Raw genomic sequence first — 26,431 nt, forward strand, 5'->3', positions numbered from 1 at the left:
AGGTTTTCTTTTAAACTTGGATGTTATTTTATTACAGGATTGCACCCAAAATTATAGAAACAACTGGAGTTCATTTTCAGGTAAAAGTAATTTAACTTGTAAAATAATAATTTTTAGTGTATTTTACTTTGACATTTATATGATTGGGGAGTACTACACTTATTGCAAAGCTATTAAAGGATTTCTTTCTTTTGCATTTCTTCTCTCATTTGTGAACTTGATGAGGCGTTATTGACCCACTGTGAGTGTAACTCTTCCTAGTATTGGCCCAATACAGTCTCTCGAAATCAGTGGTCCCCAACCTTTTTGGCACTAGGGACCACTTTTTTGGAAGACAGTTTTCCACAGACCACAGGGGTGGGGGGAAAGGGGGTGAATGGATGGTTTGGGGATGATCCAAGCACATTACATTTACTGTGCACTTTATTATTATTACATTGGCTCCGTCTCCGATCATCAGGCATTAGATCCTGAAGGTTGGGGACCCCTGCTGTAAGTGGTCTGAGAGAATCTACCATATCGTGATTAAGGATGAAATTTGGGTGAGGGGTTTTCCAATTTTAGGCTGTTCCACCTTGAGGATTAGTAGTTTCATCTGTAGCTTAACTTTCCTACTGCTTTAAGCTAGTAATTATCCCAAGTGTGTTTAACTTTAAAATCCACATGAAGCTTAACTTCTAACTAGTGATTAAATGATAATCATTAAAGGTTTTTTGACAGACTATGTATGAGCACTTGGGAGAGCTGCTAACAGTTTTGCTTACCCTGGATGAAATTATTGATAACCACATCACATTAAAAGACCACTGGACTATGTACAAAAGGTGAGCCAACTAAAATGTTAAAGATGCTCTCTTTGTACAGTTAATGTATTACTAAAAAATAAATATAAATAGTACAGATCCTTTAAGAGACCTGAAGATACATATTTAGAAGGATCTCATTTCAGATTTTCTTTGAGAACAGTAACCATTCTTTTAATTGCAGATGGGCTTTTTGAGAGTATGATACACTTGTATAAAGCATCCTAATTCTTAAAGTGTAGTGAATGTTAATTTGACTATTTTAGGACCCAAGTTTATTTTCCTTGTTCTATATAAGTAACATTTATTCTCAGCTTGGTTTTATTTTGTTTTATATTCCAAACTTTTTAAAGTGAAGGCATTTTATTTTATTCAATCTATTAAGTTTTCACTAAATTTTATCTAGAGAGTACCAGGTATCTGAATTGAAGATGATATAAAAAGGTATGTGATTAGAAATTTAAATATATTAGGATTGTTTTTGTTCAGATTTTCAAATGTGTAGAGCCAAATAAGTAATGACAAATATAGAACTTTGATTTGGGGGGATAGTTTTAATATAAGAATTTATTGGCAAATTGAAGGTCTTTTCCCTCCTTTTCTACAAGGTTACTGAAATCTGTCCATCACAATCCTTCAAAATTTGGAATTCAGGAAGAAAAGCTAAAGCCATTTGAAAAGTTCTTGCTGAAGCTAGAAGGGCAGTTACTTGATGGAATGATATTTCAGGTATGAGAGCTGTATCAGACTGTAATAAATGGGCTTCTGTTAGTAGACCCAGCTCAGAATTGTAGTGGGGCACTTTTATAACATATTATTGTGACTGTATTTTTCTTTAAAAGTGCTGAAGCTTAAAACATTGATTATGTTGTAAAATATAATTATGTCAGTATCTAGTAGCTAATGAAATTAACAGTATACTGGTTGTATTTGGGATAAAGTTTTTTTTAATTATGTAAAATGATAGAACTATTTGAGGATTAGTATGTAAACAGTTGTGTCAAGCATTTTTTTGTTGTTTATCTCTAGATTTTAGATTTGTGAAACAGCCTCTTAAAAGTGTGTTTTAATTCTTCCTACACAGGGAATATAATTTGGATCTATACAATTCAGGTAGCTTCTAACCACATATAGCTATTTAAGTTTAAATCACCCTCTGCCATACTAGGAACATTTCAAATGCTTAATAGCCACATATAATATAATTATCACACTTGTGTGTGTGTGCTCAGTCATGTCTGACTCTTTGCAGCCCCATGAACTGTAGCCCTCCAGTCTCCTATGTCCATGGGATTCTCCAGGCAAGAATACTGGAATGGGTTGCCGTTTCCTTCTCCAGGAGATCTTCCCGACTCAGGGATCAAACTCACATCTCCTGTATTGGCAGGCAGATTCTTTGCTGCTGAGCCACAGGGAAGCCCTCACACCTTAAACTTAATATGTTACATGCCAGTAGTATCCCAGTAAAACGGGGCGGAGGGGGTGGGAGAGACAGCTGTGGCTAACAGTCATACCAGTCAGCACATATAGAAAACATTTCCATCATCAGAGGAAGTTCTATTAGATGGCACTGCTTTGGTAGTGTTCACCAGAAGTTGCATTACAGTACACCCTTGAACAGCATGGGTTTAAACTGCACGGGTCCACTTATATATGAATAGTTTCAATAGTAAATGCTATAGTATTACACCATCCATAGTTGGTTGAATCCAAGTATGGTGAGGAACTGCGGATACAGAGGGCTAGCAATAAATTATATGTGATTTAACCCCCACTTGTTCAAGGTTCAACTGTATATTCCATTTAAAATCTATTTCAAGGTTACCTTTAATTTATATTTTAGATGGTCACAATTTTAACAGAATGATCACAGCTCTTGTTTGTACCAATTTAAGTACAAATCCATTAAGTTTAGAAGAATTTTCTTCTGTGATTCTTTTTCCAGGAGCCATTTCTACACATGATGTATTAAAGTGCTAAGAGAGTAATTGTAACCAGAAAAAATTAAGTCTCTTCTTAAAAGTGTAAATTAAGATAATAAAACATGCTTTCCCATGCTTCATCAGATACACCTTCTGTACATTACCAAGCTCCACTGTGTCCCTTCATGTAGGATTGCAGATTTTCACTTCAGTTTTATTACTTTCACATAACTGGTGCTCAGATATATAAGTATATACACATTCCCCATTCAGAAAGAATTAGATATTAGATTAGATTAAAAACTTGAGCCTCAGTAAAATTAAAATGATGAGTGTAGGATTTTATCACTCTATATTTAATTGTTTCATAGCATATTAAGTTATAATAACTAATGAGAGTCTAAATTTCTCTAAATGTTTTCTGTGTAGGCCTGTATAGAACAGCAGTTTGATTCTCTCAATGGAGGAGTATCTGTGTCGAAAAATAGCACTTTTGCTGAAGAATTTGCACATAGTATTCGCTCAATTTTTGCAAATGTAGAAGCCAGACTTGGTAATGTAAAATGCATTTTTTTTGTTTTTGTTTGTAAAGTTTTCATTTCCTTTAAAGCAGAACTATAAGTATACCCTGTTTTTCTCTCATGTTGTTTTATAAGGAGAACCTTCTGAAATTGATCAGAGAGACAAGTATGTGGGAGTTTGTGGACTCTTTGTATTGCACTTTCAAATTTTTCGAACTGTTGATAAAAAGTTTTACAAGTCTTTATTGGACATTTGTAAGAAGGTAAGAATTTGTAACTTCTGTTTTTTTCAATTTGAATAGATGGAAAAGATTTTGGATAAAACTAGATATTTTAAAATGTGTTTTATTCCTGCTTACAAAAATGGTAATTTTTGTAATAGTTATAAAACTAATAGCATAAGCTTCATTTAAAAAACTAAGCTGTCCAAAAATAAGTAACATTGTACATAAAAATACTCCATAATATAAATACAGATTAATAGGTGCTTTTCTGGATCTTTTCCTGTACATTAACTTCCTATTACTATTACTACATTTTTCTCTTCTCTTTCTTTTCCTTCTTTTTGTCATTCATTCCCATTATTGAAGTAGGAAAAATATGAAATAATTTTTTTTTACTGTCATTGCTGTTTCCATGGTGTGGTGCCTGATTTCAAAGTTGAAAATTTTAATATTGTGTAGAATCAAGTATAGTGACCATGAGAACCCAGCCATCGTGGATATGTATTTTGCATTTTTTTCGCTAATATAAAGTGAAAGTAAAGGTTGTAATGTTTCAAGTTTCTGTTTAATTTTTACATATTTTTGTTCATCTGAAAATCCATGAGTGTGTTTAAGTGTGTGTGCACATGCATATGTATGTTGTTTAATATTTAGGCAGAATAAAATTAATGTCATGCTGCACACCAGATACAGGAATGCCTTGCCATGAATTCTGTGCCATGTTAACATAATTTTTCATATTAATGAGTATCTTTTTATAATTTTCTTGAAATAAATTGTCTTCCTTTGGCTGTTGTCAGACTGTTAAACAGTTCATTATTTAGCCTGCATTTAATGATTTCCCCCTTTATTATATTTCCTGTTTCAGGTACCAGCGATCACTCTAACTGCTAATATTATTTGGTTTCCTGATAATTTTTTGATCCAGAAAATACCAGCAGCTGCCAAACTTCTGGACAAAAAAAGTCTTCAGGCCATTAAAATACACAGAGATACTTTCCTACAGCAGAAAGCGCAGTCACTTACCAAGTAGGTTTTATAAGTACCCATAATGAAAATATTTATATATTTTTATATTTCAGCTCTTACACTGATTCTGAATGTATGAAAAGCATTTGAATTATAAGATCAAACGTAGTTACTCATTACCAGAGAAAAGGCTGGGCAGTCTCTCCGAGATTTATTTTCTAGGAGTGTGTTCTTGTTTTAAATGTTTTAGGCATAAACCTCAGCTTAAGATGTGGACAAGTTATGCTTTATGGAAATACATATACATGTGTGTGCACTCATATATACATACACATGCTTTTTTATCAGGTGCATTACATATTTTTTGTGTGTGAAGTGAAGTTGCTGCAGTAGATGCCATTTGATGAATTAAGAGCATCATGTGTACATGCTTCAGTGTTGAGTTTTGCAGGATTGATGCCATCCTTTTTTATTTTTATGAAAGTAATGTATGCATGTATTTAAGAAGTTAAAAAGTACTAACGGCTCAAAGGGAAAAATAATTGTCCTCTGCTGAATTGCCTCCTATACCTTAGTCCTGTTCCCTAAAAGAATACTTTTAACTCCTAGTTTCTTCTAATATTTACATCTTTTAGCTTCTCTTCCTATGTGAAATTTCAAATATGCACAAAATAGAGAAAAATAGTATAATGAACCTCCATGTTCTCATCATCTAGCTCAACAGTTAAGTTTACTCACTGGAGTATATTGCGTACTCACTGGAGTATATTGCGTTCCCCCTGGAGTATAGTGCTAAAATTTTATGTTGACCTAGATGAAGATTTTAAGTGAGGTGTCATGGGACTTTGCCACTGGCCCGGTACTGATCACAGTTTTTATCTGTAACGTGGTTATATGATAATATGGGAAACTACCCACTTTCTGGTGATCTTCACTATTGAGGGGGAAGTTGTGTCACTCCTGTACAGTGGGAAAGAAGGAGTATGTGTGGAATGTATGAGATCCCCTAAAGCATCTTTTAGTACTCCTAAGTCCTGTGATTAAAGTCATGGAGAGTGATAGCAACTCAATTCAGGCAGGACTACTCAGGGCAGAGATTTCAGGGCTCTCCAATACATGCTAAGACAGAGTTGAGAGATGAAGACATAAGTTTGGGGTTAGATTTCAGAGATGCGTTCAGTAGGATGGAGAGACAGGAATCAGATTTATTAGCAGTAATCTTAAAAAAGATTTGGATATTTTTGTTACCAGAGGCTTAACGTTCTTTAACAATGCAATACAATTGCTAAACATGTCAGTTTATATTTAGATTACATTAATAATTATACCCAAATTTTAGAAATTAGTTGCCATGTCTAGGCTAGGGGAATTGGTAGTTGCATTGAATTCTTACTGGTCACATAATTAGTGTTTGGTGGTGCCACATTTTAAGAGGGCCACAGAGTGCAGCATCCGTGGATGAAGCTGATCAGGATGTTAGATCTGAGAACCATGACCTTTGAAGACTTAATGGAAAAGTCTCTATATGGTTTGACCTTTAAAAGAGAAATCTGAAGAATGATGTGTTTTTTTAAAATATTTGGAGGGCATTCAGGTTGAAGAGGGAGCAGATTTAATTCCTGTGGCTTCAGAAGTTCAATCAGAACCAAAAGATGAACATGGCAGATATTAATAGTAATTACCAACGTTTTTAAGCTTGATCTAGGCAACCCACTCCAGTACTCTTGCCTGAAGAATCCCAAGGACAGGGGAGCCTGGTGGGCTGCCGTCTATGGGATCGCACAGAGTCAGATATGACTGAAGCAACTTAGCAGCAGCAGCAGCAGTAGGCCTTCTGCTAAAGGATTTAAACACAGTCTTACATAAACCCTGTAACAATCTTCTCATATGGGAAATAGTAAAATCATAACTAATATTTATCCTGTGCTCTCAGTAAGCCAGTGTATTCCAGGAACTTCATATGTGTCATCTTTTTTAATCATCAGAAAATCCTGTGAGGTAGATACTGTTGTTATGGCCATTTTATAACTGAGAAAATTGAGACACAGAGAGAGTGACCTTACTCAAATTTAAACAAATGTGTTGCAGAGCTGGGAGTTCAACTCTAGAGCGCAAGCCCTTAACACTACTCTAATGTACTATTTTCATCCCATTTTCAGGTAAGGAAAATCAGGCTTAGAGAAATGAATGTTGCCAGGGCACATAGCTAGGTACATGTCAGAGAGGCCAGGCAGACCCGTGCCCAGTCTGCTCTTGAGCCTTTGCAGCAGAGTTGTGTAAGCTGCCCTGAGGACTAATGACCCTTACACCAGAGCTGCATAGGCAGAACATAGAGGACTGTCAGTCTAAGGTGCTATAGGAACTGAGTCTTCTTAAGTAAAATATTGAATAAGTTGACTTTCAAAGATTCCTTCCCCCCATATGATAACATTTTAATGTTTCCAAATTCTTTTTTTTTTTTTTTTTCAAAAATATACCTACACAGTCACTGCAGAGCTCTTTTGAGCTGAAGGGGGTAGTGTCTTTTTCATTGTCATAACTCTGTCAAAGAAACCTCAGATTCACAACACTGAAGTAAAGCCCAGGAGAGAGGAGTCCTGCTTGAGTCCTGATCACATTCTCCTCAAAGTGGAGGCGTTGCCCTGGGATTCTGCCCTTTATCTGTGTTCCAGACTTTTAAATCAAATTATCCACAAGTCAAATAATAAATTTTAGCACCATTTGAGGTAGAGTACAACTGTTGGTGGTGGTGGTTTAATGGAATCCTGGCTCAAAATAATTTTTCTCAGATTTGATGGTGAGGTTTCACCTCCTTAAAACACATTGAATTAATTGAAATTAATTTATTGTTTTTAAAATAAAAGAGGAGTATACCTTAAATAGTTGTGCCCTGAAAGTTCTCATCTGAGTGATTTGATATGTATTGATAGAGTGATGTAGTGTTAATAAGCAACCTGCTTAGTAGAATTTTATTACTGATTCAGCTTTTCCAGGTTGGGACAGTTTCCTAGATTTGGGCTTAAGTCCTGGCTCAGCTGAGTACTAGTATGATGTTGGGCCCATTACTTAATTTCCCTGTGTGTCAATTTCCTGTTCTGTAAAATGGATATCATAATATGTTAGTTACCTCATAGGGTTAATGTGAGGATTGAATGTTAATTTGTGTAAAGTGCTTATAACAGTGATTGGGCATTTAGTAAGCATTCAGTAAATGTTAGCTTATATTTTCAGATTCTAAATACTTCCATTGTGGTTCAAGCTGTCATCTCTTTTCCTCTGCATTATCACAGGAACTTCCTAAGTGGTTTTCCTGCTTTTACCATTGTCCCCTATATAGTTTATTTTCAGTATGCCAACCAAAGTGATACTGATACTCCTCAGAGTTAGAGTAGATCAGTCCGCTCAAATCCGCTAGCAGGCATCCCCCACCTTCAGGATCTAATGCCTTGATGACCTGAGGTGGAGCTGATATAATAATAGAAATAAAGTACACAATAAATGCAGTGTGCTTGCATCATCCCATAACCATTCACTCCAGCTCCCCCAGGCTGTGGGAGAATCATCTCCCATAAAACTGGTCCCTTTAGTACCAACAAGGTTGAGTCTAAAGAGGGGCTTCCCCGGTGGCTCAGAAGGTAAAGCGTCTGCCTGCAATGTGGGAGACTCAGGTTCGATCCCTGGGTCAGGAAGATCCCCTGGAGAAGGAAATGGCAACCCACTCCAGTACTCTTGCCTGGAAAATTCCATGGATGGAGAAGCCTGGTAAGTTACAGTCCATGGGGTTGCAAAGAGTCAGACACGACTGAGCAACTTCACTCCAGAGGCTTTCCACTGAAGTCCTTACCAGGCCTTATACAAGTCCCTTTCTGCTCTCCACTTTACCTGTTCCTCCAGCCCACTCACCCCTGTGTATCTCTGATCTCCTTTTCTGTTCTCACCCCTCTTCTCTGCTCTTCAGTCATCCTGACTTCTTTTAGTACTTGTGCATGGCACACACTCTTCTGTTTTGAGATGATTGCATTTGTTGTTTACTTTCCTAAAATTCTCATCTGTTACATATTTGCATGGATTACTTATTTATCTCCTTCTAATCTTGGCTCACGATCACTTTTTCAACAAGGCTACTTTGATCATTGTGTTTAAAATTGTACTTGCTGTCCCAGTCACTTTTCCCTGCTGTATTTTTTCCGAAGCACATATCTGACATCTCAGAGTTCAGTTACTGATTGCTTTATTGCACAACTCTTCTTTCTAGAATATAAGCTTCATGGGAGCAGAAATTTTTGTCTGTTTTGTTTACTGCTGTTTTTTGTTTTTAGTACTGAGAAACAATGCCTGGCCTGTATAGATATTCAATGAATATTTGTTGCTTAAGTAAATTATGTGTGTATGTATAACATGTATATTTTGAAAATCTGAAAAAAAAATCTGAAAGATGAATTGACTGCTGCCAGGAAATATTTTATTCTAGCCAGTATGAAGAAATGGAAGTAAATTTTCTTTCCTGTGCTGAATAACCTCAATATTTTCCTTTGTTAGAGATGTACAGTCTTACTACGTCTTTGTGAGCTCATGGATGATGAAAATGGAATCTATTTTATCTAAAGAGCAGAGAATGGATAAATTTGCTGAAGACCTCACCAGTAGATGTAATGTTTTTATACAGGTAGTTTCATCTGTTTGGATCATTTATTTGTTAATCCACTGTATAGAAGGTACACTGTGAAAGAACTGGGAAGGGTGAAATATGTTTTTGTGTTTAAAACTGAAATTGATTTGGTTATGTAAGCTTGAATCTGTGTGACTTGTTTAGATTTTCTAATATATAGTTTTAATATATGCATCTGATATATGCAAATATATACTCCTTCCAAGTCCTGACTTCTTAGCTGTATCCTATAAGTTTTGATGTGTTGTATCTGTATTATTCTTTACTTCAAAATACTTTAAAAAAATCATTGTGATTTCTTCTTTGCTCTCTTGACTGTTTTGAAATAGAATTCTTCATTTCCAAATGCATGAGGATTTCCTAGTTACCATTATTGATTTCTCCCAGTATGAAAATACTTTCAGTATTGAAGTTTGTTGAGATTTGCATGGTGGATCAGGCTGTGGACAACCTTGGCAAACATTTCATGTACACTTAAAAAGAACGTAGTTTGCTTTTTGTTGGTCATGGTATTTTATATATATCAAGAAGGATCATATTTAATTATTTTGTCTGAATAGTCTGTCAGTTACTGAGATAATTGGGTTGGAATCTCCCACTGTGTTATAGATTTGTCTTATTTATCCTTTGTAGCTTTGTCAACTTTTATTTTATGTATTTTTAGACTAAATAGGCACATAACATTTAGAATTGTTATAGCTTAGTGGTAAGTCAAACTTCTTATCATGTCTGATAATGCTTTTTGTCATAGGTCTCTTGTGTGTGATAGTAACATAGCTAGCTGTACCAGTTTTCTTTTAATTAGGTCTGTCTGCAAGGTCCATTGGTTACCATCCTTTTATTTGCAACCTGTTTGGCTCCTTTATTTAATGTGTGTCTCCTTTCAGTTCAGTTCAGTCACTCAGTTGTGTCCAACTCTTTGCAACCCCATGAATTGCAGCACGCCAGGCCTCCCTGTCTATTACCAACTCCCGGAGTTCACCCAAACTCCTGTCCATCGAGTCAGTGATACCATCCAGCCATCTCATCCTCTTTCGTCCCCTTCTCCTCCTGCCCCCAATCCCTCCCAGCATCAGGGTCTTTTCCAGTGAGTCAACTCTTCGCATGAGGTAGCCAGAGTATTGGAGATTCAGCTTTAGCATCAGTCCTTCCAGTGAACACCCAGGACTGATCTCCTTCAGAATGGACTGGTTGGATCTCCTTGCAGTCCAAGGGACTCCCAAGAGTCTTCTCCAACACCACAGTTCAAAAGCATCAATTCTTCGGCACTCGGCTTTCTTCACAGTCCAACTCTCACATCCGTACATGACTACTGGAAAAACCATAGCCTTGACTAGACAGACCTTTGTTGACAAAGTAATGTCTCTGCTTTTGAATATGCTGTCTATCTAGGTTGGTCATAACTTTTCTTTCAAAGAGTAAGTGTCTTTTAATTTCATGGCTGCAGTCACCATCTGCAGTGATTTTGGAGCCCAGAAAAATAAAGTCTGACACTGTTTCCCCATCTATTTCCCATGAAGTGATGGGACCAGATGCCATGATCTTCGTTTTCTGAATGTTGAGCTTTAAGCCAACTTTTTCACTCTGTTTCACTTTCATCAAGAGGCTTTTTAGTTCCTCTTCACTTTCTGCCATAAGGGTGGTGTCATCTGCATATCTGAGGTTATTGATATTTCTCCTGGCAATCTTGATTCCAGCTTGTGCTTTTTCAAGCCCAGCATTTCTCATGATGTACTCTGCATAGAAATTAAATAAGCAATATACAGCCTTGAGGCAGGTCAGGTGGTCTGGTATTAGCATCTCTTTTGGAATTTTCCACAGTTTATTGTGATCCACATGGTCAAAGGCTTTCACATAGTCAATAAAGCAGAAATAGATGTTTTTCTGGAACTCTCTTGCTTTTTCCATGATCCAGTGGATATTGGCAATTTGATCTCTGGTTCCTCTGCCTTTTCTAAAACCAGCTTGAACATCAGGGAGTTCCCGGTTCATGTATTGCTGAAGCCTGGCTTGGAGAATTTTGAGCATTACTTTACTAGCATGTGAGATGAGTGCAGTTGTGCAGTAGTTTGAGCATTCTTTGGCATTGCCTTTCTTTGGGATTGGAATGAAAACTGACCTTTTCCAGTCCTGTGGCCACTGCTGAGTTTTCCAAATTTCCTGGCATATTGAGTGCAGCACTTTCATAGCATCATCTTTTAGGATTTGAAGTAGCTCCACTGGAATTCCATCTCCTCCAGTAGCGTTGTTCGTAGTGATGCTTTCTAAGGCCCACTTGACTTCACATTCCAGGATGTCTGGCTCTAGGTGAGTGATCACACCACTGTGATCATCTTGGTCGTGTTTAAGCAACATGTATTTCTCCCCAATGAAACTCTTATGTATGTCAATACTGATACTCATATTTAATTAGCACCTGATTAATTGCTTTTTATTTGTCTCACTTGTTCTGTGTCTATATTCTTTTCTTGCTCTCTTTTGAATTGTTTATTTTTCCTTCTGTTACTTTCATTCAGTATTTTACTGTTCTTTTAGTGGTTACTATAGAGATTTTAAGATGCATTATTGAACATTCAACTCCAATATAAATGAGTAATTCAATTTCCAGACAGTATAAGGCTCTTGAAGTGAAATCGCTCAGTCGTGTCCAACTCTTTGCGACCCCATGGACAATAGACTGCACCAGGCTCCTGCGTCCATAGGATTTTCTAGGCAAGAGTACTTGCCATTTCCTTCTCCAGATAAGGCTCTTAAGCCCTTTTAGTTCTATTTACCCCTTCTCATCTATGCTGCTGTTGTGTATTTTGATTCTATGTATATTTTAAACCATGTAAGGCATTGTTGCTGTTTTTTTTTAATAGTATTCATTTAGATTTACCCATATATTTACCTGTTCTGTTGCTTTTTATCCTTTTTGCATCCCCTCATCTTTCTACTTGTGGAATACCTGTTAAAATTTCACTTAATTTTTTATTGTTTTCTGGCTTCCTTTGTTTTTGTTGAGAGGGCAAGGCAGCTGTCAATTTTGCTGTTTTTTTCAATATATGTCTTTGTTGGATTGCTTATAAAATTTACTTTTTGGTTTTTAAGCAGTATTTTTTGATGCACCTACATGAGGTTTTCTATGTGTTTTTGCTACTTGGGATTTGTAAAGCTTTTGGAATTTGTGGAAAATTCTCAGTCATCAACTCCTTAAGTACTGTTCCTGTTCTATTCTCTGTTTTTTATTTCTTCATCTAACCTACTATTAAGTCTACTGACTTTTAAAACTTTTTCTTAGTTCTTAGTTTTAATTTTCAGTTTGTTTCTTTTTTATAGTTTCCAATTTTCTGAAATAATTTTGTGTTTTATTTCATTTTGCATACTTAGCGTAATTACTTTGAAGCTCATGTCCAATGATTGCATTATCTAGCTATTTCTAATCTATTTTTTGTTTGTTTTTTGAATATATCTTATCTCTTTCTATGCCTAGTGATTTTTAATAACCCAAATTGTATATAGAACTATAGAAATAATTTGAAGATCTGGGTATTGTGTTTCTTCCTCCAGAGAGAATTTAATATTTGCTTCCAATACACGTTAGTCTAGGACAACTAGTAACTGAGATTACCTCAGCCCGGTCCTGGGTTTAGATGATCTAAATCAGGACCTAAATTGTATGATGGCTGTTTTTTTCTAGTTCACCCTGACTTTTTAGGGGAAAGTTTTTAAGAATCCCAATTCAGACCCTGGTTGATTTAGCAGGACTCCCTCCTCTCCTTGATGGGCCATGAGCTCCTGTTTTTATCCTCAGGGATCCTGAAAGATATGTCTGGTTTCCGTCTTTGTTATCCTCTTTTGGAATGGGCAAATGCCTCTATGGGAAAGCAGCCTCAAATGCCGAGCTCATGTCTCTGGGTTTCTGTCTTCTTGCTATCAAGGCCTTGTGGTTTCTTATTTTCTTGATAGCTCTTTGATACCTTCCAACAGTTAAAGAAAATGTTTTGTCCAGATTTTCTGGTGGTTTTATACAGGAACGTTGGTCCAACTTATTTATTCTGCCTTTTACAGAAACAGACCCCAGACCTTCCCCCATCCCATTTAGGTGTTTAAAAGTCATCCTTCACGTATATCCTTCACAAATTAATGGCCATGAATTAATTTGGGAATGAGGTAATAGTAGCTTGTGACCTCTCTGCCTCCTCCCACTTCTCCCCCCCAAAAAAACCTCTTTTTCTGCCTGCCTTAGAGCTACACTTTCCCTGTTCCTTGTCTCTGCTTTTTCACTGTGCCCAGTGCTGCAGTAGGTTCAGGGTCTGGGGTAATAGCCCTGTAGCTGGCAAGGTAAGACTTGCGACTCTGCTGCATGTATCCCCCAAGCTCTGATCTGACTGCCACCTCTTAGGAAGCTACCTACTCTCTCATTTCTTAATTGTGTTGCGTCTCTTCACAATTATTATTGGTTCACAGAAAATTCCCCCTCCCTGCATTGTGTCATTCCTTTAGTCAGCCACTGTTACTCATGGTGGAGCTGGAGAAAAAGGTTGAGAATCACTGGCATATAGCTGCTGCCCTGGCTCCTTGGATATATTCACAGTAATATAGTTTAGGTTCATCTCTAAACTGTACATTTATCTCTTTTTGGTCCTTCTCTATAAACCCAAAGAATCTGCATTATTCTGTTTCTGTGTGTCCCTTTTGGATCTAAATGAAAATATGTTTGAGAAGTAATACCCTTTTTCTTATTTTGTATTCTATGTTTCCTTGGGTTTATTAGCACTAAATTTTTTTTAATCCTCACAGGACTTCTGGCTTCCTTTATAAGTAGAAGGGTAAGAGAGACCCTGTTCTTGGGGCTGGAAGGAGAGAAAGTCGATTAGCAGCAATAAGCAGGGGACATAGTAGCAGATGGATGGTAGGGGTTGGTTCTGGATGAGAAAGAAAGGGGAGATTGGTTTGGAACTGAGGAATGCTATGGAACGTCTGTACTGGCCAGAGAACAGCTCTCTTTCTCCTCATTTTTCAGTTCCTACTTCCTTAGAGCCCTCAGCTCGTGTCTTAAGCTGCAGCAAATAGGTTGCATAACTTTGAAACTTCACCACCATGTATAATACTGCATGTAAAGAGTATTTCAAAATCTTAAATGCACTCTAGAAGCACTAGATATTGGCGAGTTGAAGAATTATTATCACACAGAGAATGAAATCTTGAAGAAATGAAACCTTTTATTGTGATTTTAATTGATGTTTTATGTTGGTTTTTTATAGGGCTTTTTATATGCTTATAGTATTAGTACCATTATTAAAACCACAATGAATCTCTACATGTCCATGCAAAAGCCAATGACCAAAACATCAGTGAAGGCGTTGTGCAGGCTTGTTGAACTTCTCAAGGTAAGTTTTGGATTATTTTACCTTGCCATTATCACTGAGAAATGATCCAAGCATAAAGTAGGATTTTGGGGGGTAAGGTTTGACTTCTTGATTATGAGTATAAAAAATTATGGGAATGTATATTTGTCTCTTAGTTAGATAAAGGAACTAGCCAGTGACAGAAATTTCTTGAATAATTTTCTGTGAATGGCCAATATACTTAAACTTTATTAAAAGTTAACATGTAGTCAAAGAGAAAAGAAGGAAAAGGAAAAGATTAGTCAAAATATTAGTAGTTTTACTCATGGAAGTTCTAAATGTGTTGCATGAGTTTTAAAAACTACACATAAAACGTTATAGTATTAAAATGCATATGAGGCTAGTCAGCATGAGGCTGTTTATTTTGTAATTTAGAGGAAGTGTTGTAATCTTGGGATTTGAAAGGTTTTGAAAATGTGGTAAAACGTTTCTTAGCATACTCATAAGTAAAAAAATAAAACTATAGGCGGGAGAGCGTACATGTAGCTTTTTGTAAAACCTGAGCTAAAGATTTGCTAGTGAATTTCTGTTAATAGTGGCTTTAGGGCTTCCCTGGTGGCTCAGAGGTTAAAGCGTCTGCCTCCAATGTGGGAGACCCGGGTTCAGTCCCTGGGTTGGGAAGATCCCTTGGAGAAGGAAATGGCAACACACTCCAGTGTTCTTGCTTGGAGAATCCCACGGACGGAGGAGCCTGGTAGGCTGCAGTCCGCAGGGTCGCAAAGAGTCGGACACGACTGAGTGACTTCACCTTCACTTTCTTTAGATTTGCTTAGGAAATAAATATAGTTTGGAGATCTTGTCTTTAGATTTTTAGCCATTTTTTCCTTTAAGGTATTATTAGTTATATTTATTTTTAATGAAATGCAAATACAGAAGTATATATATGTATACATAAATGCATGTATATCTTATATTTAATATGTAAGCATAATTTAAAAATACTAAACACTTAAAAACCTATCATCCCATTTAGGAAAGCGAATGTTACCAGTATTTTCAAAGCCCCCTGTCTTGTCCTTCCCAGACTGCATCCTAATCTACCCGCTTGGAGGACCTGCTGTCCTGAACTTTATCATTCCCTTGTTTCTTTTTAGTTTGTGGCATATGACTGAACTCATCAACCACTCATTGTTTAGTTATAAATGTTTTTGAAGTTTTTATTAATGGAGGGATGTCTCATGTATTCTTTGGCTTGGTTTCTTTTTACTCAAGGGTGTTACCATGTTGGAACGAGTAGCTGTAGTTCATTAAGTTTCATTACTGTGTAGTCTTCCTGGGCTTGGACTTTTGGGTTGTTTCCAGTTTTTGCTATTTTAAATTATGTTGCCATTCTTGTATTATGTTTCTTGGTGTAATTGTGCAAAAGTTTTTATGAGGTGTTATAAACCTATGAGTGGATTGCTGGGTTTTATGCTGTGTATATAATCAGCTTTTAAGATGATGCTAGATTATTTTTCCAGGTAGTTAACATCAGTTTACATACCTCTGTTAATATATTAGATTTCTGTAGTTCCCTACTTGGCCAACATTGGTATTATCAACTTTTTGTGTGTGTGTGCATGTCAACTTATGAATTAGTGTTTATAGATGACTTTATGCTTAACATTTCCCTGATGATTAATGATAATATCTTTTCAAATATTATTAACTGCTTCTTTTGGAGAAATATTTTCATTTCTTTTGTTCAGGTATTTGTTGAATTGTTTGCCTTTTAAAAAAAGTGTTTGATTTGTTTGGTGTCCACATATTCTGAGTACTAATCTCTTGTGTGTGGCAGGTATTTTCTCATACATTGGTTTATCTTTCAATTTTATTTATAGTGGCTTTTGATAAACAGAAATTTATAATTTTAATACAGTTGGATTGACCAGTCTTACCCTTTATAGTAGTGCCTTTTTCATCTCATTTATAAATTTCTTACCAGGCCCAAAGTCATAAAGATATTCTAGAATTGTGCCTAAACATTTTTAAGTTTTAAGTTGATTCTCACAGAATCACTTCTGATTCTTTTTAGGCAATAGAGCATATGTTCTACAGGAGAAGCATGGTTGTGGCTGATTCAGTCTCACATATAACACAGCACCTTCAGCATCAGGCTCTTAATTCTATTTCTGTGGCCAAGGTATAAAAGCATAATTATATTGTCTTTTTAGTTTGCCCTTCTGTTGTTTTGTGTGTTCTAGTTAAGCATGTTTATCCACAGTATTCTTGGTTATAATCTCCAAGGTATTCCATGATTTTACTGAGAGTGATCAGGATTATCTTTAGCCTGAATTTCCAGCACTAACACAGTTCTACTAAAAAAGGACATACTGTGCATTATTAAAATAACATTGTGTCTTTCTTAAATTATTTCCTTGTTAAATTGATACGGTAATTTTGAGGTACGCCTAGTAATTTGCTGTTCCTGATGGTGCTTAGCAGGAATGTTATGGAAATAAAGCATCTGACATCATAAGAAGTGAACAGGGAAAGTATTTGTCTTAAGTGCTGTTAAGTTGAATCATGGAAAAGATAACTGGAAAATTTTTCCTCATGAGTCTTGTGTTACTGCCTCGAATTTAAAGCTGGTATGTCCTGTTTCCTTTTATCTTTAAGAAAAGAGTAATTTCTGACAAAAAATATAGTGAACAGCGTCTTGATGTGCTCTCTGCTCTAGTTTTGGCTGAAAACACTCTAAATGGACCAAGCACAAAGCAGCGACGACTGATTGTTTCTTTGGCATTGAGTGTGGGCACACAAATGGTAAGTGTATTGCTGTTACTTACAGAGTAAAAATGAGACCTGAGATTTCACGCTTCCCTTTTTACTGGCTTAAGAAACCTGTCCTTCAAGTGCAACTTCTCTGTGCTTTTTCCCTCCCTAATAGAAAACATTTAAAGATGAAGAACTCTTTCCACTTCAAGTAGTCATGAAGAAGCTGGATCTTATCAGTGAACTTCGAGAAAGGTAAGTAGGGATAGCTAATGGTAACAAAAGATACGGGTGATGGAAACATCAGGGCTTTTTTTTTTTTTTTAGTAGTCTAGCAGTAGAAGGAATGTAATCTAGGTAGACCTTTGGTTCCTCCTCGTAATTTCTGTGGCATGACTAGAATGAGACTCTGGCAAGGGTTTGTATTTCTTTTACTTGTCTTCTGTAGTAAGGATGTAGCTTTTGGAAGAACTCACTTGAAAAATGTGATATAGGCCTTAGAGCATCTGGCAGACTCTGGAACTGTTGTGCTTATTGTGATGGGTATCTCTAATAGACTCAGAATTGCTGCTTTGTAACAAAGCTTCATCTACTTGTGAGAGACTTAGAGCCATCTCACATAGTCTTCCATAATTTTATTTGGGACAGAATTTGAGTTACATCGTTGGTTAGACAGTCACTAAGATGGATTCATCTTTGGTTATTTGTATAACTCCTGTGGCTTTATTGTTTTCTTTTTATCAAGTAAGCATTGAGTTTCTTAGAGGGGAATTTTGATTTCCAGTCAAACTAAGATTACAGCACAATTTTTATTTAATGCTCGTATTTATAGCATAATGTGTTTGTTATTCTGAGACGCTCAGATTTTTGTAGTTTGTGGCATTTCACTTTCTATCCATGGAAGAAATACTGAACTTTTCTTCACTATAAGATATTTATGATCAAGTTGTTGCCCTATAAAGTGTGAAATAGTCACTTGACAAAGATGATAAATAGGTTGAGTGCCACTGGTTTTTGTTGTTGCTGTTTTGGTCACAGTTTTTTGAAAGGTCTCCTTTTCAGCTTTGAGACAGGTAAAATGGTGCGTGTGGTGCAGGTCTTGTGAGTCTGGTCATATCAAATAATACAATTTAAACTGTGGTAAAGTTACATTTTTTAAAGTATGCTTTAAAACTAAAATGCATTTATAAAATTCCAACAGTGTCAGATACTGGACTGTTTTGTTACCGTTTGAAAAATACTTATTTTATGACTTTTCTATGCTAATTTTGGGTTAAGTGATATAGGGAATACAGATATGAATAGACAGCTCTTACCTTTACAGTAAATAATGCCATTCTTTTCATTATTTTGGGGGCTTACTTCACTTTTGGTAGCATTAATTACTACTTTACATTGTAGAGTCCAGACACAGTGTGACTGCTGTTTTCTGTACTGGCATCGAGCTGTCTTCCCAATTTATTTAGATGACGTATATGAAAATGCTGTTGATGCAGCCAGACTACATGTAAGTAAAAGAATAGTGTAAAGAGCATTATTTCTTCATTTTTGTTATTCACTGTGCAAACCATTTTAATTAATTTTAAAATAGATCATTTAATAAACCATTTAAAAACTGGTGCTTTTTTTTAACAGTGCTATGCATATAAATTCTATATTAATACAAATGAATTAATTTGAATATATGTTTAACTCTTCTCATATTCCTAATCATTCTCATTTCACTGGGTTTTAGTTTGTGTCAAAATAATTGACTTATTTGTCAGCAAGGTATTCAGATCTTTCCATTTCCTTGTGGAAATGAACGTATTTGAATGCTTAAGATAAAAAGGATTAGTTAATGTGATTGCTTTTTTTTGGTATTAGCATATGCTTTGGAGAGTAAAATTCAGCTCTTACTTAGGAAAGTAAGGTAGTCATGGGTAGAAAAACAGCCTTCAGATTGAGGCTTTGTCTTAAGACAGGTAACTTCTGTAATGTAATTCAAAGACGTAGTTTCTCTAAATGCATGTACATTCTCCTCCCCCCCGTCAGTACATGTTCAGCGCTTTACGTGACTGTGTGCCCGCCATGATGCATGCAAGGCATTTGGAGTCCTGTGAGATGCTTCTCGATTGCTATGACAAGGAAATTACGGAAATTTTAAATGAGGTAACATTTGAGATTGAAAAGCGTAAGATGTGTTTAGAATGCCGAGTTTGGAAAAACTTTTTGGGTTGAAGCAGACTTTCACAAATTTATGATTCTTACTTACGAATCACTGTCTAGAACAACGGAACTGTAATTGGCCTTTAGTTCCTAATTTTTTGTATAGAAATCCAGATTAGGAATTTGGAATTATTTTTTTCTTTTACTTTAGTAAGTAGTATATTTGAATCAAAGTCCTATTCATTAGAAGACTGCAAACGCAAAATTGGTTTGAATATTGTCTGCTGCTCATGGTAATACAGTTAAGACAACTATCAATGTTGAATTTCATTTTGAGAGCTAATGACTGAAATCTTTTATATTTAAAAGTAAATCCTGTTTCTTGTGTAACAATTTAAATGAATCTCTCTTTGTTCTAAAGAAGTGTGTTATAAATACTGCCATCTTTAAAACTGTATTTTCAGCCAGCAGTATTTTTATATAGAGGGAGGAATTAAAAATGAGTGAATTTTACAATATAAACCTTACTCAGGTTTGATAAAAATGTGAGAGTTTTAATATAATTTCTTGTGCTGAATATTCATATTTAGAAAATAAGGTACATGTCTTGGTCAGTATTTAGAACCCCATGTTACACCAGAAAAGATGATTAATTTCATTGCCGTTAACTCCGTGAGTTTTGTGGGTTTTTAATAATTTTACATGGAAGCATTCAAAAATTTTCCTCTTGAATGTTCTCAGGATCTTTCTTCCTATGTTCTGGTTTATATAAATTTTATGCTTCATGTTGTATATTCATGTTTCTTTTGGTGAAACTACCAGAGATTAGCTTTTGATTTTCTTTGCAAGGGTATTATACTTAAAATACTAATGAACTCATTAGAACTCATCTGACTGCTTCCTGGTTAAAAAGAGTCATTGATTTAAAATGGATAGGAAAATAATTTGACTTTCCCAGTGAAACAGTATTTTACCAGGGAGTATTTAGTTGGACAGTTTGACAAATTTTTTCGTCATTGTACTGAGTATAAAGCTCTTCACATTGAGAACATGGACATCTAGAAGAATCATACAATTGGAATATCATTTTGAAAATTTAAGATATCAATTCTTTTCTGAATAGCATTTGTTGGACAAGTTGTGCAAAGAAATAGAGAAGGACCTGCGACTTTCTGTGCATACTCATTTAAAGCTGGATGACAGAAACCCTTTCAAAGTTGGCATGAAAGACCTGGCCCTTTTTTTCTCTCTGAATCCAATTCGGTTTTTCAATCGTTTCATTGACATTCGAGGTGAGTGTTCTGGTTTTCTTCTTAGGGTTGTATTCTATATGTGTTTGCTCTGTTAAAGAACAAATAACAAAAACAAAACCTTGAGAAAAATCTTTCTTTGTATTAGTCCATTTATTCTTGAATTCCTTTTTGTTTCTTCATTTTTGTTTTCCTAGCAGCTTATTTTATTATTTAAAGAACACTTTTTAGCTCTCAGTCTTTTCTTTTTAATTAATTCATTTTTTATTATTATTTTTGATTGGACTGTGTCTTTGTTGCTGTGTGTGGGCTTTCTCTAATTGCAGCAAATAGGGACTTCTCATTGTAGTGCGTGGGCTGCTCGTGGTGGTGGCTTCCCTTGTGAAGCACAGGCTTCAGTAGTTGTAGCACATGGCTCAGTAGTTGCAGCCTGTGGACTCTAGAGCACAGCCTCAGTAGTGCGGTGCTCGGGCTTAGTTGTTCCATGGCTTGTGAAATCTTCCAACCAGGAATTGAACCCGTGTCCTCTGTGTTGGCAGGCAAATTCTTATCCATTGCATCACCAGGGAAGTCCCATTCCTAGCACCTTATTTTAAAGGAAGAAATTTAATGTTCAGAGACAAGTTGTTTGCTTTTTAGTGTCATTTTTCTTCCTTTCCTATTGTTACCATGAATCAAAAAAAGTTTTGAATTTTTTGTTTGTTTCTTTTGAAGCTTATGTAACTCACTACCTAGACAAGACTTTCTACAATCTAACGACAGTAGCTCTTCATGACTGGGCTACTTACAGTGAAATGAGAAATTTAGCTACTCAGCGTTATGGATTGGTTATGACAGAGGCCCATCTTCCTAGTCAGACTTTGGAACAGGTATAGTAGAAAGTGTTCTTAGTATAGTCTAATGATAGCTTAATAGTATCTCTCTAAGACAATTAAAAAAAAATTATTTAGTACCGTGTTTATATTTCAAAGTTGAAAGTGAAAAGAAAATATTTGCTATATATAAAAAGCTCATAGTTGAGAAGAATAAAAAATTAGTGCTGATTTGCTTTATGAAAGAATTTATCACATGCTTCCAAATGTTTGTACTTCACCTTTTGTTGAAATTTTGGTACATACATTTTTACATACAGCTTTTCAGAAACAAATCAGGATAGTGAGGTGACTTCTGCTGAACTTTTACAAGTTTAGTCAAGGTCACAGTTAAGAATTTTAAACTAGATATAATATATGTGCTTTAATATCCTAGACAAATGTAACTTGAGTGCAAAATATTTAGCTTTATAAATTCAGTAAGCTAATTTATAGTATGGTTGTATCTCAGGAGTACAAAGATTTGTTTTCAGTTAATTTGCATGTAATTACTTCTAAGATAATCCAGATATAATATTTACTAAAATCCATTAATTCAGTTTCAAAATTTGAAGATCATAATTTTTCATTCATCTTACTGCATATATATAGGGGCCAGTTCCAGGATCAGTTTGTATATCCTTTCATTCACTTATTTATAAAATTAGTATTTATCAAAAATTTGCTAGACACTGCACTGTGTTACTGGAGAGGGTTGCCATTTCATTCTCCAAGGGTCTTCCTGACCCAGGGATTGAACCCATTGCCTGCTTTGCAGTCAGACTCTTTACCACTGGGTCTCCTGTGAAGCCCTCAGTATGTTTAGGGATACAAAAATAAATAGAAACAGTCTTAGCTCATGTACCTGTAGCCTAGTGGAAGAAAAATAATGAGTAAATAAATTTTTAGATTCAAATGTGAGAAAGTCTATAATAAAAACTTAATCAAAGGGGTGTTTTGATATTACTTTGAGCCCCAGTTAGAAAAGCTATGGAATAGTTTGCATGATACCATTCATTAGATATTAGAGTAATCACTGAAGAATGAAGGATTCTTATTAGGTAACTTGTATATTAAAGGTACATATGGGTGAGCTCAGTCGCTCAGTCGTGTCCTATTCTTTATGAACCCGTGGGCTATAGCCCACCAGGCTCCTCTGTCCATGGAATTTTCCAGGCAAGAATACTGGAGTGGGTTGCAATTTCATTCTCCAGGGGATCTTCCTGACCCTGGAATCAAACCTGCGTCTCCTGCGTTGACCGGAGGATTCTTTACCACTGAGTCATTTGAGAAGTCCTTATATTCAGGATGGTCTAGTTTAATTAAACGGAGAAGGTGATGACGCCCCACTCCAGTACTCTTGCCTGGAAAATCCCATGGATGGAGGAGCCTGGTGGGCTGCAGTCCATGGGATCGCGAAGAGTCAGACACAACTGAACGACTTACTTTGACTTTTCACTTTCATGCACTGGAGAAGGAAATGGCAACCCACTCCAGTGTTCTTGCCTGGAGAATCCCAGGGACGAGGGAGCCTGTTGGGTTGCAGTCTATGGAGTCACACAGAGTCGGACATGACTGAAGCGACTTAGCAGCAGCAGTATAATTAAAAGAAGCATAAAGATTTGGAATTAGACTTTCTAAAATCCCTGGGTTCTGCCTCTTCCTACCTCTTTGACTTTGCAGAACTCTTAGTTTCATTTTCTTAAGCTGTGGAATTTATTTTTGTCCTTTTTCATTTTTTAAATTATGAAAATATAGTAACACATTTATAGGAGACTTAGAAAATACAGAACAAAGTTACATATAGTCCACTATACAATTATTTTTTAAGATAAATCAAGATTTTTAGTTGGAGTTTCCTTATCAGACTCTCAAAAATTAATAAAATGAATAGAAAAGTAGAAGGATGTAGTAGACCTGAAAAACACTATGAATCAATTCAACATAATTAAGATTTATACAATTTTCACACAACAGGAGGATAGAAATTCTATTTAAGTTCCCATAGACTATAAACCAGGAGACACTGGAACATATCCAGGGACATAAAACAAAGTGTAAAAATTTCATGGTCTAAAGGTAACTGAAGTCATACAATGTCTGTTATCTTATCACTGTGGAATTATGTTAGAAATCAGTATCAAAAGGTACTTGAAAATAGTCCACACATTTTCAAGTGCCATGTGTCGTTTACCAAGAGAGATCTTTAACTTAGCCATTGAAAGCCTCAGTAAAGATAAAAGACTGAAAAAACAGAGGGTGATCAGCTGTGGAATTTAGAAGAATAATCTCTTTTTGAGAATTCCGTGTAAAGAACCTTGCACAGTGCTTGAAAAATAGTGTATACTTTAGAGATGACCACATATTCTGGCTGCCTTTTAGAATCTGGCTGTTAATTTACTTTCTAAAAAATAGAGAAAAAAATCCTTGAGAAGACATATTCTCAGAAGTGGTAGGGAAATGATGTGAGTCATGGATCTTTGAAGTTTTAACTTTTCCTCTCTACACAAAAGGTATAACAGTCAGATTTCCCCAAGCAGTTAGTCCTGATTGTGTGTGTCAGAAGCCTATTCTAACCTTTGGCTGTATGTTTTCTGTAGTTCTTTAAAATAATTTTAAAATATTGGGTGACTTAATGTAAGCAGTAAGTTACTATATTGATAAGTTTGATTATTTTAAACTAATAATAGAACTTATATGGATTGTTTTGTAGGGCCTGGATGTCTTGGAAATTATGAGAAACATTCATATATTTGTATCTCGATACCTCTATAATCTCAATAATCAAGTAAGTAAATTAAAAACAATTTTTAATGTGGGTGGGTGTATAGTAGGAAAGGCTGAGGGGCAAAGAATTGATTCTTAGCAGCGAAAGTTAGCAAAATAAAGGAAACAATGATTGTTTAGAGATATTATTTATTTCTTTGATTTGACTGTATTATCTTCTTGAATGACTTTCCTATTATCTCTAATAAAATAGAGTTCTAAAATTCTTAGATTAACTGACCAGTGTTTGCTATGGATTGTGTTTGTTCTATTACAGATTTTTATTGAACGAACAAGTAATAACAAACATTTGAACACTATTAATATTCGGCATATTGCTAATTCAATTCGAACACATGGCACAGGAATCATGAATACAACAGTAAGAACCTTCTGGGAGGGGGTGTTGTACAAATGTTTGATGCTGTTTAATTTGGAAGTTTAAAAATAGTTTTTTCATTGAAAAAACTGTTCATATTATACCTGAATTTCCATTTTTCTGTTTGCTGTAATTGAAGTATCTGGCACTGAAGTTGTGTAAGATGGAAATGGAAGCTTTGTGATTCAAAGGTCACTTTAGAATGTCTTACCATCTCAAGATCATTATAAATAACATCGGAAATTTGAAGACATCAGCATAAATATATATCTATGTGGATTGTCTGATAGTCTCTGAAAAGTTGCTTTTGAAAGCAAATCATTGATAGTTTATTTAACATCAGTCCCTGGTGGCAAAGCCACCAGGCAAAGAATCTGCCTGTAATGCAGAAAACCCAGGTTTGATCCCTGGGTTGGGAAGATGCCCTGGAGAAGGGAATGCTAACCCACTCCAGTATTCTTACCTGGTGAATTCCATGGACAGAGAAGCGTGGAAGGCTATAGTCCATAGGGTCGCAACGAATCAGACACGACTGAGCGACGAACACTTAACACTTGCATGCTCTTTTTCAGGGGAGGGTACTTACTAGTTATTTGATACCCTTAAAAATAGCAATTTGCTAAAAATATCTCACATCTTAAAAATGGGCAGTCATGTGAGAGAATGAATCATTTGAGCTTATATGCTGTTTTTCCTCTGTTGGAAAAAGAGAACTCTTTTAATTTACTCTGCTTTTCAGGTTACAGTTTCTCCTTGAGGAAAGAATAATGAGAATGTTTAAATAGTACAGTATTATTAAGTATATTTGGGAGTAAGGGAATAAGGAGAAGTTACATGACTGGAAGGTTGCAAAGGACCATTTTTAGTGTAGTGGAGAAGCCGTATTTGAGCTGATAAGTAACATGGTTGGAACTCTTTGTTAGTGGTTACCAGTAGAAAAATGAGACATGGATGGAATTTCAGATTTCAAGTCAGGAGTCATCTGCATAGAGATTTCTGAACCTTTCAGGATCAAACTCTTCTTTGACCTCATCTATCAACCATTCATGTAATGTGTAATTATGCTTGTATTTTATGTGTCTCAGGCACTGTGCTGGGTGCTGAGATGAGAAAAACAGACATTTCTTGGTCTCAGTAATTGTACTCTGGCGGGAGAAGCAGCTGTTAATTAGTTAACCACAGTAATAAATGTAAATTCCTGATGTCTGGTGATGATGATCTGAGCACAGGAAAAATAAGATCAGAGACTGGCAGATTTACGCACTATTAAGATGGGTAATAATCTTCTAAGAGCTACTACAACTGAGGAGATCAAGAAAAAGCAATGTTTTAAGCTGCAAGAAAAGTTCTGAGAAAGCACCCATTTCTATAACTGGGTGATGAAGACTGTTAGTTAACATGGGTGTACATATGCCAAAATAATTGGCAATATTTGAAGGTGGTGGGGATGGAAATTAATGCAAGGGTGATTCCCTGGTGGCTCAGATGGTAAAACGTCTGCCTGCAGTGTGGGAGACCCAGGTTTGATCCTCGGGTCGGGAAGATCCCCTGGAGAAGGAAATGGCAACCCACTCCAGTACTCTTGCCTAAAAAATTCCATGGATGGAGGAATCTGGTGGGCTACAGTCCATGGGGTTGCAAAGAGTCGGACATGACTGAGCAGCTTCATTTCTTTTCATCTGTGGATCAGAATTAATCTTATTTTGACTTTAATCGCAACTTAAACCCTACTTTTTCAGTGTTTTCTAAGTCTAGATCAGGGCCTTTTAATCCATTCTCAAAACATCTAAACTTATCATTTTACAGGTTATTGCAGTTGCGATTTCCGAGTTTATTTAACATGTA

The 26,431-nt window shown here is 35.8% G+C and overlaps 1 protein-coding gene across 1 annotated transcript in view; it reads left to right on the forward strand.

Moving 5' to 3' along the window:
- Positions 1 to 26,431, forward strand: part of WASHC4 (WASH complex subunit 4) — a 55,363-nt gene that overhangs the window by 11,485 nt on the left and 17,447 nt on the right. Inside the window, exons 8-24 of the mRNA XM_052640442.1 lie at positions 38 to 80; positions 721 to 824; positions 1,412 to 1,532; positions 3,155 to 3,278; positions 3,382 to 3,509; positions 4,339 to 4,499; positions 8,979 to 9,105; positions 14,355 to 14,480; positions 16,513 to 16,620; positions 17,097 to 17,243; positions 17,368 to 17,447; positions 18,594 to 18,699; positions 19,227 to 19,343; positions 20,464 to 20,632; positions 21,305 to 21,459; positions 24,155 to 24,229; positions 24,485 to 24,589. Coding sequence (XP_052496402.1) covers positions 38 to 80; positions 721 to 824; positions 1,412 to 1,532; positions 3,155 to 3,278; positions 3,382 to 3,509; positions 4,339 to 4,499; positions 8,979 to 9,105; positions 14,355 to 14,480; positions 16,513 to 16,620; positions 17,097 to 17,243; positions 17,368 to 17,447; positions 18,594 to 18,699; positions 19,227 to 19,343; positions 20,464 to 20,632; positions 21,305 to 21,459; positions 24,155 to 24,229; positions 24,485 to 24,589 — 1,996 coding nt within the window. The remainder of the gene's footprint in view (positions 1 to 37; positions 81 to 720; positions 825 to 1,411; positions 1,533 to 3,154; positions 3,279 to 3,381; positions 3,510 to 4,338; positions 4,500 to 8,978; positions 9,106 to 14,354; positions 14,481 to 16,512; positions 16,621 to 17,096; positions 17,244 to 17,367; positions 17,448 to 18,593; positions 18,700 to 19,226; positions 19,344 to 20,463; positions 20,633 to 21,304; positions 21,460 to 24,154; positions 24,230 to 24,484; positions 24,590 to 26,431) is intronic.

This window comes from Budorcas taxicolor, chromosome 5 (genome assembly GCF_023091745.1).
Source record: "Budorcas taxicolor isolate Tak-1 chromosome 5, Takin1.1, whole genome shotgun sequence".
Classification (NCBI taxonomy): domain Eukaryota; kingdom Metazoa; phylum Chordata; class Mammalia; order Artiodactyla; family Bovidae; genus Budorcas; species Budorcas taxicolor.